At 45.6% G+C, this 16294-nt stretch overlaps 1 protein-coding gene across 1 annotated transcript in view; it reads left to right on the top strand.

Moving 5' to 3' along the window:
• Window positions 1–13922: 13922 nt before the first annotated feature.
• The window catches only part of LOC146189518 (uncharacterized), a 110458-nt gene continuing 108086 nt past the window's right edge, over window positions 13923–16294 (top strand). The window contains exons 1-2 of the mRNA XM_084605291.1: window positions 13923–14002; window positions 15470–15548. Coding sequence (XP_084461417.1) covers window positions 15497–15548 — 52 coding nt within the window. The 5' untranslated portion in view covers window positions 13923–14002; window positions 15470–15496. The remainder of the gene's footprint in view (window positions 14003–15469; window positions 15549–16294) is intronic.

The following is a 16294-nucleotide window of genomic DNA, read 5'->3' as shown; positions in this document are numbered from 1 at the left end:
AAAGGGAAGAAAGGAGTACAGGTCCCGTCCTCTGGTTTTGTGTTTGTTTGCCCACGTTTTTTTGCACTGGCTTTTTAATGCCAAGAGGGAAGGTTGTTGCAAATGGCAAAAGATGGCGCCACCGCTGCCGGCGCTGGGGCTGCGGCTTCACTCACTTCCCATCGCCGCGTATAACAGAAACATCCGACTTCTGATCGAATCAGGCAAGTGCCCATAATAAATTTGGTATCACACATACTGCTGCCCAAGCTCCATCTATGTGCGAAAATTTGAGCTGTAAGACTTCAGTTGTTTATATGGAAGAAGGAATCTGCTGCGCCCATGCAATTGGGCAACGCCCTGTATCACACACACTTATAAAAATAAAAGGCCGAAAGCTACCGCACGATATCAAAATATCATTCGACCGAAAAAAATCTAGGCGGCAGATAAGTGACAAGTGGGTGATTCCACGAGAGATCCAACTCCCTGATTATTTGATCATTCGTGAAGCACGGTGCTCGTTGGACAGGGGGTCGGGTAAATTGACGACGCGGGCAAAAGCGGAAGCTATGTCCGCTGCCCCCACAGCCGTAACATACGGATGGCTGGCGGCTCTGGTAGTTCACTTCAGGATCCCTTGGAGGCCGAGATGGGGTGACAGAAGCGCGATGAGGAACACCACGAGGCACTTCATCCGGATGGGCTGGACGCTGCTGGAAATAAGGGTGCGATGTTGGTTGCAGGGTCCGCTCCACTCCGTTGTTGTAAGATGGTTGGCCGTTATTTTGTGCAGCCCATGGCGTGCGTTTTCCCATACGGACCTCGATGTTGGGTGGTAGGGTACATCGAAATTTGTACGTTGCCGCTGAATATCCACCTCCTCGCGTATAATCCTCCTGACCATAGAAGCGATGTCTTCAGCCTCCGGATAGTCGATACCGGCAACAGTTGTCACATTTGAAAGACGGCCAAATTTGGGCGCTATGTGACGTGCATTTAATGCCTCAAATGCCCGGCACTGCTTGATGACACCTGCAACTGTGGCAAGGGTGTCCCGCGAAATAATGAAGTTGTACACATCCTCAGCAATCCCCTTGAGAAGGTGCCCTACCTTGTCTTCGTCTGACATCTGCCGGTTTACAATGCGACAAAGTTTCAATACTTCTTCGATATAACGTGTGCATGTCTCACCCGGCAGCTGGGCTCTCTGAGAAAGCTGATGCTCAGCGCGTTCCTCCTTCGCAAGGCTATCCCCGAAGGACTTCGTAATTTCTTCAACAATTCGTTCCCAGGTAGTCAGGATTTCTTCGTGGTTATCAAACCAAGTCAGGGCCGTGCCAGCGAGGAAGAAGACAACATTGTACAAACGTGCGATCGAATTCCAGCGGTTGTACTTGCTACATCTTTTGTAATGTCGCAGCCATTCCTCAACGTCATCTTCGGGCTCACTGTGGAACTACGCGGCTCTCGCTAGTGGAGAAAGGCCGTCGTCCCTTCAGGTCGCTGTTCACGAGTCTGCGTCGGGCGGGTGGTTGGCATTGAAATGTACTGTTGAGGAGATAAAGTTGGCAAACCTGCTACACGACGGCTGCGACGAGATACTGGCGGATCCAGAACTGTTTTCACCCAGCACATCCACCAAATGTCACGGATTAAATGGTTTTAATACAGGTGAATGGACGCACACGGCTCAGAAAATCCCGGAACAGTCTGCGCGCGCCTGGCTTCCTCTGCTTCGTCTTCTGCTGCTTCTGCTGCTTCTCAGTGCACCGCTACGCGGCGTAACAATATTTTTAATCTAAACTGTTTTCGGATGTATTGTGCACGTAGAACTGAATATGTAAACAGTACCGTTATTTTTTTTAACGGGACTATCAAGGGAAAAAAAATGTACCAACGATTGCACGACACGAGCAAAGTCTTCGCCCACATCGCTGTTTTAGGATTTTGCAGCGACGAGAACAAGTACAGTCACTCAAGGCATGGTTAATATATATTGTGCAGTCAAATAACAGGTGCCAAAGAGTAAGTTTGGTGATTTTATGCCATTCAGAGGCTCCAAGCAAAAAAGTTCAAACTATACACCTATGAGAAATGCGGCCTTGTTTGCGAATTAATTTCGCCGCGACTAGAAGCCGCACCCTTCAATTTTAGGATGTAACGGGCGCTTGTGCAATAACCAAACCCACCAACCTTAATTTCCACAAATTAAGGCGAAACATAAGAATTGTTATACCGAATATTGCATTTTTGATTGCATGAGTTATTAATTTAAAAACAAATTCCTATTTTTTATGAAAATTCTTCAAACGATGCTCAATATATAGACAAGAGAGGGTATTAAAAGACATGTTGTATTGATATGTACCTTAAAAACCTACAAGAGCTTAAACTTCTCAATCTCAAATATTTGCAAAAGCAGCTCAATGGCGGACGTTTAAGAGCTGCTACTCCACCCCTTACTTTAAATTGACCATAATTGGTATAACAGGCAGAGTTACTGAGTGGACGCCACACAGTAATTTATTTTTAACAGGCAGCATCAATCTGTGACTTAAACGTGATGAAGTCGCACTGCTGTCACCGAATGAATATAGCATTGAGAGAATGGGCCAAAATAATTCATGCCGAGAACATTTCTCTTTTTGGGCTGCTGTGTACTGCTGTTTTCGTCCCTTGTAAGTTTAGGGAGTCTGTGGTATTTTTTACAATGAAATCCGTGAGAGAGGAAACACACTAGTTGACTAGGCATGGAATTATTAAAATAATAAATTCGTTTACAAGTAAGGAAAGCGGAATATCTGTCGCGTTTTTCTAGGAATACCTGTCCGCGCACTTTGCGTGAACAGCGCCGTTTTCTGTGAACTTTGGAAGTGGACAGAGACAAATAGAAGCTGTATTGGACCACTGCGGATTAATCTCGACCATTTGGAGATGCTTAACGTGCGCTGATATCGCAAGGCACACGGATACCTTACGTTTCTCTACGGGCAATTGTAATCGACCCCGTTAACTCTGGCACAGTAATTGGGAAGCTTAACAACTGGTAGCGTCGACTTAACGATACGCATTTCAAATAGAAAATAGGCAGCTGACATTATCGAGCACTGATTCCATATTGGTTTGCGCGGCCTAACAAGATCGTATGGTATAAGAAAGTTGGCAGAAGCTGCCAACTAGGGATGCTATTTTTAATGGTCAAGAGGTGAAATAAGCCTCAGTCTTCCATTGCTTCTAGATGCCTAGTTAAGCACTCTACACCTAGCCCCCCCCCCCCCCCCCCCCCCCCGCATCCTCAAAAGAATAGCCTAAATTCATAACTTATTTGTCGGAGTGTCACTTACGCTATCCTTCATACTCTGAAAATCGGAACTTAAGTCTGACCCATACGTTTTACGACTCCGAGACAGTGGCGCACCTTGCCCGCTACAAAACGTTTAAAACGCTTGTAGCAACAAAGCCGCTTTTTCAACAACCGTAATGCATCGTCACTGTTAGCGTTTGAACGCACGGGGCATATTTACTGGAAATGAAACCAAAGTAAGCAAGAGTTCGTTGTAGTTGGCCTAATGGTCGCGGCGGTGAAAAGGCCCTAAGTGCTTCATAGGTTGCTGATTTCAGCACTATAAGAAATGAATGCCTCCTCTGTTATGCTGCCACATTATAAAGGGCGTGCGCGATGCTGACGTTTTCACGAGTCAATACACCACAATGCATGTTCCAAAAGAATAGGAGTGAAATGTTTCAGCAAGAATACCAAGGACCTCAGATATATGAGATATTCATTGCATGCCTTGAGAATGTGCGGTGTGGTATACTGCACTGGCTTCCTATCAACGGGGTGCACTTTGATGTTCAGGGAACCATGGGTGTTATATGAGACCATGTCATCAACGTAGAGAGAGTGTTTGATTCCCCTATTTTCGTCCTAATGAACAAATGTGGCGTCGTGACCGAGATTGGCGCCGTTGGCGCCGTGACCGAGGTGACCCGGGAACGTTAGCGCGTTGCTGGCATGAAGGAGAAAGGATCCACTACGAGGACTGTGCTGCTAAAACTGAAGCCAGGTATGAAGGTGGATGACCTACTCCATCAGGTTCGAGTGGCTGGCGAGTTGGCCCTCATGATGGTGCCCGGGCGTCCTATGCATTGCCTTCGTTGCGGAGGAGCAGGCCACGTTCGCCGGGACTGTAAGGTTCCCAGGTGCTCCAAGTGCCGGCGCTATGAGCCCGCGGAGGCGGAATGCGTCCGTACCTACGCGTCGGATATCGGACGTGTAACGGCGAGTGACTCTGCAGAGCTCATGGACGTCGTCGAGGCGGAAGAAGCAGCAAGTGGAGCTGAAGACGCGGGTAAACCACCAGAGGCGGAGTTTGAGGCAGCGGGTTCGAGCATCAACATCACCGCCACTGTCGCACCAGGGAGAGGGACACCATTAGTGACCCATCATCGACGGATTAGGCCACGACAGAAGATTGGGCGAGCTTAGCGGAGCCTTTGGATGTCGACGCAAAAGTTCCCAGCGGCGATCGCGAGAAGAGATACTGTCATCACCGCTGCGAAGCGTCCGCGTGCCGAGACCAAGACTGACGAAGACACGGTGGCAGAGCACAGTGCCGAGGAACCACCGGCGAAGGCGCCTAAAACACGGAGTTTCAGTCTGCGCTCGCGCACCAATACTCAGACAGACAATCGTTCAGGCCACAAGCCGCCTCATAACCAGAGGCAAGCGCCGGATGATTCCGGCGGCGAAGGCACCGCCTAGCGAAATGCTAGACGCGGGAGGTTAGCATCGTGCTTTTAGTCTCTTCGTATTCAAAAATGGCTTCTGCATCTCCGTTTAAAGTGGCCACCCTAAATGTTATAGGTTTGGCAGGTAAAAGAAAACAAAGCCTGCTTTACAGGCTTTTAATGGAGTGTGATATAGGTATATTGGCTCTGCAAGAAACGAAGGTAGACGGTGAAGAAGAGACCGAGAGTATGAGGCGACGTTTCACGTCTAGGTTTTTAGCTGCCGTTAGTCACGCTGTTGGCACATCGGCCGGTTGTGTTCTTTTTGTAAAAAGGCATTGAGTGGCGAACTGCGTGCGTCTATGCGCCTAATTTGCTTTAGGACCATGCCGTGGTCTTTGAAAATATCGAAGAGCGCCTTCGGACGGATAGACGGCTTATAGTTATGGGGCATTACAACTGTGTTCTAAACGCGCGTGACAAAACAACAGCCGCGCTTTCCGTGACAGGAGCACTGAAGTGCTCTCAAGAATAATTCACATCTATAACCTGGAAGACGTTGCAGAGTGTCTGGAGGGAGAACGCCCATTAAAGTACACGCGATTCCAGGGCTCAAGCCATGCACGGTTTGATTTCATCTATGCCTCCGTCGATATCGTACCACAATGCAACAGGTATTAAGTAGTACCGGCGTCATTTTCAGACCATTGTTTAGTTCAATGATGCGTTGGCATTGTTAAGCATGGGAATGGTTTTTCGTGGGAAAGGTGGAAGTTAAACAACAAGCTACTTGAGGATGAATTGTGCACTCGAGCAGTAAGAAAAGAAATAGCAAAAATAGGCCCAGGAAAAAACATGAAGGTTTGGCAGCAGTGGGAGCTCTGTAAAGAAGCCTTTAAATTAAAAGCATTTCAAAGATATGCTATTATAAGCCACGAAGAGAAACAAAACAAAGTACAGTTAAGGACACTGCTTCATAAAATGGTAAAATAGGAAAGCCGAGCACCGGGAGAATGGATGGAGGGCATAAGGAAAACCAAACAAAACTTAGAACTAATTGAGAAACACCGTTACCGTGGAGCGCTGGTTAGGGCAAGGGCCGAAGACACAGCTGCAGGTGAAGCGCCAACGAAAAGAGTGCTTGGTTTAGAAAAAGCCCATGCTGAAAGGAATCACATCGAAGAAATAGAATGGCGTGGGGTATTATCAACAGACATCAATCATATCAAAACAGCCTTTTTCGAACATTACCAGGCGCTCTTCGCATCGCACCCGGTAGATGCTATTACATTTAAGGATGAGTTTCTAGCAGAGCTACCGCGTCTCGACAACGAAACAAAAAACTGAAGACAGATTAGAACTGGACATAACAAAATCAGAGGTGGAGCACGCAACTGATAAATTAAAGCCCGGTAAATCCCCTGGACTGGACGAGTTCAGTGCGACTTTTTATAAAGTACGTAAACGCGAAATAGCCCCTGTCCTAACCGTAACGAAGCCTTCAAAGAAAAGGCTTTTCCTCCGTCATATGGGTCGTCTCACACAGTGATCATTCCGAAAACAAATGAAATAAGTAAGTTAAGACTAGTTACTGCATACCGGTCAATTGCGCTCCAAACGTGGAGTACAAAATTTTTATGAAGGTTCTAGGTCTCAGGTTGCAGACCGTGATTAGAGACATAGTTGGGCCTCATCAGACGTGTGGGAATAAAGGGTGCTCCCTTTTCACTAATATCTCTAAAGCGCGCAGTGTATTAGAATACTGTGATGACAGTAATGTGATGACAGTAATGATTGGGTAGCCTTTCTCCAGATTGACTGAGCAAAGGAATTTGACTGTGTCGCTCACGAACTGTTGTTTGCCATTTTAGACCATGTGAATGTCGGTTCTGTTGTCCGTGAGGGAGTGGCTTTTCGTTCCGGAGCTGCACGACGAGATTGATTGTTAAGAAATGCTTAGGGGGCCACATCAGCATACAGCATTCCGTACTCCAGGGCTGTCCTCTCAGCCCTCTTTTATTTTGTATCTATACAGAGACCCTTTGTTTGAAAATACTAAAAAATAAGAACATTCGGGGATTCAATCTACAAACAGCCGAAGTAAAGCTGTTAGCGTATGCAGACGACATCGCGGTTTTTACCGAAGATGAGGGGAGCATATGCCAAGCTGTGGAGTGCTTGCGCGAATTCAGTCGCGTCACCGGTAGTGGAGTTAACTGGTCGGAATGCCTCGGACTTTGCATGGATGGTGGCCATCTAAATCTAAACGGTTTGCCAGTGTGCCTTGGCCGACGACACCAGATAGGTACTTCGGCGTTTCGCTTATGGCTTATCGAGACAGTGAACAGTATTGGACAGGGCAGGCTAAAGATTTAAAGGACAAAGCTGAAAAGTCAAGAGGGACCAACCTATCTTTTTTTGCAAGGGCCACAGTTTGCAACTTGTCCTTTATCAGTAAGCTCTGGTACGTTATGCAGGTGTTGCAGTGTTCACGGGTAAATATTCATAAGGTGCACAGGAATTTCCCTGTATTTCAATGGGCGTCTGAATGGGAGCGCTGCAGCCGGACTAACTTGTTCAGACGAGTAAAAGATGGTGGGCTAGGATTGGGCCACCTGTTTTTACGACAGCTGGTCACTCGTTTTTTAGTTTTTTAGAACACGACCGACCCTTTCTTACCCACCGTATGCCAAGTCAGACTGAGGCGGCTGCTACCGGAGTACGTTGTTTCAACTGAGAGAGAGAATAAACATTTATTTCATCTATAGAGTTCGTGGTGGTTAGATGTCTACCATCTTCCGTAGCGGTGGTCGGCCGCCCTTATTCTAGGGCCCCGCAGGATGCCGCCGCCAGCTGGGCCCGTCGGATCAGACCTTCTTGGTCTCCCGCCGGTCGCTGGAGAGCATTCCCTCCCCTTTCTCCACACTCGGGTTTGTTATGATAGGCGCTACTGGAATTCCCTGATATTCCCACGCCGTGTGATATAGCGTGGGTGTCTCTAAGCACCATGGGCATTTATTTGTGTTCGGGAAGGAACCTGTCTGTAGCTGCCTCCACGTGACGGCGTCCTCCTTGCTGAGGGATCTGTGCAGGGGTGAATACCGCATTCTGCAGCCTTTGTAGTAGTTCAGGATTGCCGAGTACTCTTGGGGTACGGGGTCGTTGTCCAGAGGGTCGCGCGCGTTAGATGCCCGGTATTGAGCGTAAACTCGAGCTATCTTGTCCGCCTTCTGGCTTCCCCTTACCCCGATGTGTCCCGCTGTCCACACGATCGTGTGTTTGATTAGGTCTTCTTCCTCAGGTTGTTTCCTTGGGTGGCCACTCGAACGAATTATGCGGATCGCTCGATGACCGATTCTGCCCCACAGATAGTTGCGGCACGTTTCTTGGGAGTCTGTCAAAATTGTCAGTGACTGCTTCTTCCTGTAGCCTTCCGCCAGGGCCATAGCTACGGCTACCTCCTCGGCCTCGATGACCGAGCAGTCTTTCAGCGATGCACTGGTCACTTCTCGTAGATTCGAGTCAACAAGCGTCGCTACCCCGTTTGAGTGTTCCTGCCCACTCGTCCTGACGTATGTGGCCGCATCCACATATACCGTCGTTTCTTCTGGGGCTATTACCTTCTGCAGGTATGCGGCTCTTGCCTCTCTGCGGTACGTATGAAGGTTTGGGTCCATGTTCTTTGGGATTGGTGCTATCCTTATGGTTTTGCGTTTCAACTGAAGATTTTTCCGCAGGAACTAAGGGCTTTTATTGAGAAGTCGTAGCAAGTGTTCGGTTCCTTTCAGCCCGGTTTTCAAGTGATTGTTTTTACAGTAAAACGAAGAAAATTGTACCGTGCATTGTGTGACATTACGCTCCCTGTGCCTTTGTACAGGACGATGTACGATGAAGGCCCAAGGGCAGATGTTTTAAAAAAGGTAAAAAGAATGCAGGTGACACCAGGAGCAAACAGCTTCTTTTTTAAATTGTACACCGGAACCATGCCGGTAAAAACATTTTTGGAGCAAAAGGGATTATTCATACCCTTGGGATGACACTGTTTAATATGCAGGAAGCCAGAAACCATAGACCATGTTTTGTTACACTGATGGGAAGGAATATATTTTTGGGATGTTTTGCAGAGAACGCTAATGAAATTTTGCACTAGACCAGCATGGTATTCGGTACTTATGCGTAGAAAGTGAGGTTGTGGTACCATTTGATTTAATTATGCTCATGGGCCTCCACTGTATATGGTGCTCAAGAATGGCTGGTTACCATTGCGATAAAGATGCCCGGCCTGCCAAAATTTATTTTCGGGAAAGCATGGACAGGCTTTTGGCAATCCAGAAAGCTTCAGCAGAACCTCCCGAGTGGCTCTCAAGGCTGGAGCCTTTGTTGTGTATGCGTGAATTTTAGTGTGTCATAGGTAAATAGCGTATGTAAATAGCATCTGAGTGATTTTCGTTTATTTGGTTCTCGTGGAAAGCGATGTGTCAAGAACAGGCAATAGAGAAAAAAAATGCTAGGATGGCGCAGTGGTTACAGCGCTCGCTTACTGTTCCCAAGGATGCGGGATCAAATCTCGACCTCGGCGGCTGCTTTTCGATAAAGACGAAAAGCAAGGCATCCGCGTGCTGTGCGATGTCAGTGCACGTTAAAGAACTCCAGGTAGTCGAAATTTCCGTAGTCCTCCACTACAGCGTTTCTCATAGCCTGAGTCTCTTTGGGACGTTAAACCCCCCAAACCAAACCAAACGAAACCAATGCCATCCTCACCCACATTCTTTTATCCTTCCCTGCGTCTCCTGCCCCCGCCGGACTGGTGCCTCTACGAACCGGGGAAGGCTGGGTGACATCACTTTGCTGCGGTCAGCAGACTCGGCAAGGAAGAAGATCGTCGTCAGCCGGGCCGCATACGTCATAGATCAACATGACAAGAACGTTTAATCGATCGCGAGTGGGTTCGTACGCCGACACAGGAGCCCTGAGTTCCTCAAATTATTCGTGAAAATAAAGTGTTTCCTTCTCAAAACCACGTGGCCGGTTGAGCCGGCTGGCCGGCACTCTAATATCAACACCGCGTTCACCTGTTTGGGTTGCTCGTCCCATTTCTTCTGGAAGGCTTCCCCTCTTGATTTTCTCCTTTCGATGTTTCAATCGGGTACACGTTGATACGTCTCCTCAAATCTTGTAGTAAGTAACTCTTCCATTTGGTCAATTGTATAGGGTAGCTTAACATGGACCTTTTTGAGCTCCTCTCTGCCACATTTTGTAAGTTCGAGCCTGTAGAGTTGTGACAGCCATTTTACTTCCCACTTTGAAGGTAATATATAGTCCCAGAGACATGCGCTTGCCGTTGGCGTAGAGGTCGATAGCACCAGCGGCGTCTTGCAGGCTTTTCTTGATTAGTGCCACTTATATATAGGCAGCGAGGGAGCGCCGATAGCTTCGTTCAACGCGGCTGCTGAAACGAGACACTTGGCTCTACGCAAAAGAACAAATTTTCGGCACTACATCACTAAGCACTTTCTTTTGATCTCATTGGGAGATGCCAACGGGCATCGACATCTCGTGGAGGCCAGGCTACTCGCTGAGCCTCCAAGCATCTTCTTCACCAATTACGAGTTACAAGCGCCCGTCACGCCTCCTTATATACTCACCGAGAGAACCACGCGACATGAGGGCACGCGCAATCGATGGCGTTCACGCGCAATCGGCGACTTGGCTGCTGGGTTAGATGAGTTTATCATGCAAAAGCAACTCAGGCTATGAGAGATGACGTATTGGAGGGCTCCAGAAATTTAGACGACATGGGTGACGTGAATTGACTTCGCAGAGCACACGTGCGCCTTGCTTTTTACCTTCGTCGATGAGGGGCCGCCGTCGCAAGGAATCGTTTCCACACCCTTCCCAGGTGCGGATCCCCAGGCGGTCGAAATTACTCCCTAGCCCTCCACTACAACTCCTCTTTCTCTCTTTCCACTTTCATTCTCACCTTCTTTCCTTCTCTTACGGTTTCTCTCTTTCCACTTTAACTCCCACCTTCCTCCCTTCCCTCAGGGCGCGGTTCAGGTGTCCACAGAAAACGAGTGAGACAGTTACCGCGCCTTTCCCTTCCAGTGAACCAATTATTATTATTAATGTGTCCACAGAAACAAGTGTGACAGGTACTGTGCCTTTCTTCTCCTGTGAACCAATTATTGTTATTATTATTTATATTACTATTATTAATCGAAAAGAACCGGAGCGTTCAGGTCTAATGTGGCCAGTGTTGCCTATATTCACAGTTATGGGTAATGAATTTAGAGATTTATGCTTTTCTTACCAAGCTGCAAAAAATTCCTCTGGACCGCAAGAGTAGCTTTTCTCACTCCCAACCAGTGCTTTCTAGTGAGTTTCAATTCTATTAAAAAGTACTGCCAGTCTTTCGCGCTGACCTTCGCATCGTGGTTTTCATAAAGCAGGCTTCCTTTCCCCTCAGAGGCAATGATTAATTCGTAACTTGCTACTGTTTGTCGCTGGTTCTAGACGTAGTACTGGCGTAATATTGGTACTACCGATACTAAGCAATTCACTCGCGGAAAGGAGGCGAGTTTTTTAAAACTCTCATCCCATACATACGAAAGGAGTATCACAAAAAAGGCTGTAACGACGGAAAATGTAAGTGCAGTTTCACTCTATCAATGGTAGGCAGCCACAAGGTATCATATATGACCCTTTTCTATTCCAGACATCCCAGTGAGAGCATGATTTGAAGTCAACGCCTAAGCCAGTCGAAATCTCGCACTTCATTTGGCAGCCGACAAGGCACAGATTTGATCATCAGCTGAAAGGCTGTGAACTGGAACTAGTTCGCCTTATGCGCATGGTTGGTAGGTTGCTTATATTAACAGCTAACAGGTCTGCATCGAGAGTCTACTTTGTCTCGGCAACGTCACGGTAAAAAGAGTTCTGCCCGCTTCTGGACTGAGGTAATAATATTCAAATATCGCAGCAAATGATACGTTAAAGGCCGCGAGGCGATCAAGAGTGCTGCAAAATCTTCATGGTCAAAGAACACGGGGACAAAAAAATACGATCCTTTTATGTGCTTCCAGCGCTTCACGACATGTTTTCATCCCGCCGCGTTGGTGCAGTGGTTAGGATATTCGAGGGCTTTGCCCAACAATACCGGTTACAGTCCCGGCTGCTACGGTCGCTTTTTAATTGAGTCGAAAAGCAAGGCACCCGTCTGCTGCAGGATGTGAGTACCTTAAAAACCCCTGTTGTTCGAAATCGTCGCAGCCCTTCTTTATGGCATCCTACATTGCCGGAGCCAGTTTGGGAAGTTCAGGCCTACAAACAAAACCAAACTGAAAAGAAGGCTGCAAACACCGCATATAAAGGTCACAGTGTTTCAAGTGGGCGATGTTTCATTAATGTATGCGACAGGCTGACCTAGAAAAGATTGCTACAAAACTGATGGCCACTTTTATGATGGTAATGGACTCAATAACAAGTTTCAGTCTAAAATTTTGCTTAGAGCTTAGTTCAAAAAACGAGCAGAATTGCCACGTTATCATAATCAGCCTGTGGGGGGGGGGGGGGGGGGGGGATTTCAAGGCTCAAATGCAGCCATTCTCGGTCATTGTCTGAGACCAGTGATTTAGCGATGCCTTGAATGGCAGCGCCGAGTGTTCTTGCTCAGCAGAAATTCCCGGCACACTTGCTGATGAGAATAATGATGAACTGTTACAGACAAGAAATGTTGTTGCTAAATCATTGCTTGATACTCACACATACAATTACTCGGAAGGTTTCGCATTCCTCCTTGACGACCACGCATTTTCGTTCGTCAACTCGACCCAAGTTAGATTGAAATCTCGTCGTAATATTTTGTGGAACAAGAAAGTTCACATGGTTCCATTACTTCAACTTGTTGGCAGAGCTAATGCAGTGGGCTGATAAAGGCAGCCACTGCCATTTTTGACATCGCCAGATCATCACTGGTCTCAGACAATGACCTTGAGCAGTTCCATATGCACCATGGACATTCGCATACGCAAGCGAACTAACCTAGTGGGAAGCATCGCTTTAGATCTAGCACTTACGATAGTCCCAATATTTTCGAATTTGTCTCGAGCATTGAAAACAGCCGCTCCACTGCTGAATACAAGTGTATTGGCTGCTATTAAAGCGCGAACTCAATACCACTGAATACAACGCGCCTTTGTTCACGGCCTGCAGAAGCGGGAATATCTTTTTGCACTCGCTTCTAGTCGCTAGGTCAGTGAAGTTCGTTCCACCATAGGGTTTTAATGTGTATGTTTGTAAATGGCCATTCCAACTAATTTTAACTGCCTCTAGATATTTTTGTTCTAGGAAGCGTAATGACACAGCAAAAAACATTGAGCCCAGGGTGCGAGGATTTGCCGTTATTTTACATATTTTCATGCTCCTGTATTGGGTCAATGATGAAGCAGCCAAGTTGGCCTACATGCGATGCCCAGATGCCATGAAAAGTACTTCTCCGATATCGCATTGCACACAGATGTCAGCGTGTCCCATTTTACAGCTCCCAGACTAACGCCAGGAATATTACAGCAAATCTTTCATAGCTGTTCAGAATATAGCCTAGTCATCCTTTTAGAGACTGCTTATTCCCGGCTTCCTTTTTTATTAAGCGAAACCACATATTTTCACTATATCCGCTAATCAAAATTAAGAATCACCTAACACAGGCAACGCACCGAATGTGATCCCAGAATAGTTTCGTGCTTCTGTTTTGTGTATGTTTAAGTTTTTTGTTCTAATAAATATTTAGCATTGGTTCATGTTTCCTACATCAAGACTGCAGTGAAATGCGCTATAAAAGTTGGCTGACGCCGTTAGCAACTTCACCCCAAAGAACGCCGAGTGATTGCGTTTTACTGGGTGGATTTGTGAAGGGCAGTCAGAAAAGATCGATTCAGAAGTGGACCTCAACTCAGTCCATCATTCTTTATTCTGAAAGGTTAATGTGTTTCTTGTGCGCATTCCATCTTCAACAATGCACGATATCTGTCACTCGGGTTTGCAAGCGCTGGAATCCGCGGCATTTGGCTTAGGAACAAGGCCATGATATGCACAAATGCGATGACCGTTTACAAGAAGCACATTCGTGGTGACACGCAGCTTTTATGCATTGCACTGAAATTAATTAGTACGATGGCAGAATATTTAACTATAAAAATGCGTCTGTCTCTAGCACTAGTATATAGAATTGTCCGGCATCTACCGGAGAGGCTCTGCTCCGGCTCCATTTTTAACCATCGCTGATACTCAGGTAATATTTGGCAGCCTTTCTGTTGAATGTCCTTATCCTCACCTCCAGCGTTTAATTCTAAAAGCATCGGCTCCAGAAATATCTAAATAATAATAAATTTCGTGACAGAAGCTTTCTTTTCATCGGAAAGGTAAGAAATATATTCTGGTGCATATATTTACGTAAACTGGGTATATGCGAAATTTCAGAGATGGTCGGTACTATATTTTTGTTACTGTTGCATAATAAGTGCCGGATTTTAGCTGCACTTACAAATATTTAAAGTACAGCTACATAAGACAATAAATTCAGGAGAGATGGAATTCCTAAACTAAGAACCAGGAACAATGTTCAAGTTGAAACCACACAGCTACACAGATCTAAAAAGAACGACGAATTCGGCTGCGTAATATTCAAGCCATCATGTTTTCTTACACGAGGAATGAGTTTTCCAACTTTTTGGCTCACAAACTGTGAACGCAAATTGTTCTTTGAAGCCTGAAACTAAACACTAGATGGATCAGTAAAGTAAGGAACTAAATAAAAGGAAAGGATCTATTAGGTTGTTATATTCAGCAAACATTTAGAAAAGTATATTCCGGAAGTAGAAAAGATGTAAAGAATGTTTTGAAAAAAAAAATAGTGGGATCATGCCATTCACGATCTGTGAATCAACTGCGACATCTTTTAAACATGAAATGCAATATCAAAATTCAAGCACAGTGAACTTGATGTTTAAGGTCATAGCATGTAAGAGCCATGTGGTTGTCTTTAATTCGCACAAATTCAGCGGCATATAGATGTAAGATGTCGGTCGTTTCGTTGGTCATTTGACCATAGCCGTCACAAGGGGCGCATAAACAGAGGCGAAGCTCTGCGTCATAGATAGACAGATCTCGGCCTCTAATTACATTCTATAAATCCCCATTTTAACAAATCTTTAAGGATTTGTTCGTTTATGTGCCAGGACTGGAAAGTGAATCAGAAGGTGGCCTAGAACATGAACTATGTGGTGGAGACAGAGGACGAAAATATGAAGATAACGATGGTAATTGCCAAAAACTGGAAGGGATAGGCAATTCATTTTATAAAGGGTTTAAAATAGGTTACTCCTATTAATGCGTGCGCTTTTTAGTGACTGTTTGATGCAAGTGTTATTAATTCCTCTTTCAGAAGCGCTCACACTCACACCCCTCTATACCAAGATATGAACACCCAACCAGAATGTAAAATTTAGGCTGTAGAGACAATTATTTCCAGCTCCGATTATAAAGTTGTAAATATTGGAAATAAAGCACCAAAAGCAGGACACATAATTTGCAATTTACACTTTTTCTTCTTCTCTTGTACAAGAGAACCATTACGCAGAGATGATTGTCTCCAAACATTTATTTGCTCCCTTCAAGAAATCCACAAATGCTATGGCTTAAATCAGGTATTTTCATGTGCCGCTAACATTTTTGCATAGTGATTCTTTTTCTCTTCTAGGTTTGAGAGTTTGAAAGCAAAATAAAAATGAACGCTGCCACATATTTTATTACCGCCATTGGACTCTTCAGTGTAGAATGTAAGTGACAGCACGATTGCTTTGAATTCATGCAGATGGCACTAATATATCTGTTGTAGTTGGTATCTGTATACACACTAGCTGTGCCATCATATACGCTCTCTCTTCATAAATGAAGTGTAATTTACACACAAAGATTTTCTTGTTCAAAAAGGAACTGGAAAAATCCTATCCAGGTGTTCTATATACCGCAATATGCCTCGGGTATTGGGTTCGCTTCAGAACTGGAAATTATCCCTTCCAAGAATTACATTACAATTTAGACTTCGGTTTTGGCAATTAGGTTCACTCGGATGTACTACAGATATTTCAAAGAACGCAACTAACCAATCGAACATAAAATGGAATGCATCATTTAAAATTTAGTGTTTGTTATTACCCAAACAAGTTTCTGAGAACGTATCGGTTTAGTCCGCCCCTTCCATGTACAGTCCTGTACGCATGAAGCTATAACATTTCTGTGAGCTAACATGATAAGTTCTGTCATTGCGTTTTACGGATTAATCGTTATGTCCGCTGGCTCGTGGTCTTTAGTCTGCGGACAAAAGTGTAGCAAACTACAAATTAAGAAAGCAACTTCGCAGTACAGTCGACGCGAGCACTCTTTGAATTCACTGACTTGAACCAATTCATGAACCAATTTGTTGCTAATCGCTTTTCAGTGCTGCTGAAAGTACACTGGTCGCGCGTACGAAAACCAACAAGGATATTTCAGAATTACTAAATCCGATCTTTAGGTAAGACAC

Source organism: Amblyomma maculatum, chromosome 5, assembly GCF_055883805.1.
Source record: "Amblyomma maculatum isolate TAMU_Amacu chromosome 5, ASM5588380v1, whole genome shotgun sequence".
In the NCBI taxonomy this organism is placed as follows: Eukaryota; Metazoa; Arthropoda; class Arachnida; order Ixodida; family Ixodidae; genus Amblyomma; species Amblyomma maculatum.
Note: the sequence above shows the minus strand (reverse complement) of the source record. Positions and strands in the feature narration are given on the sequence as shown.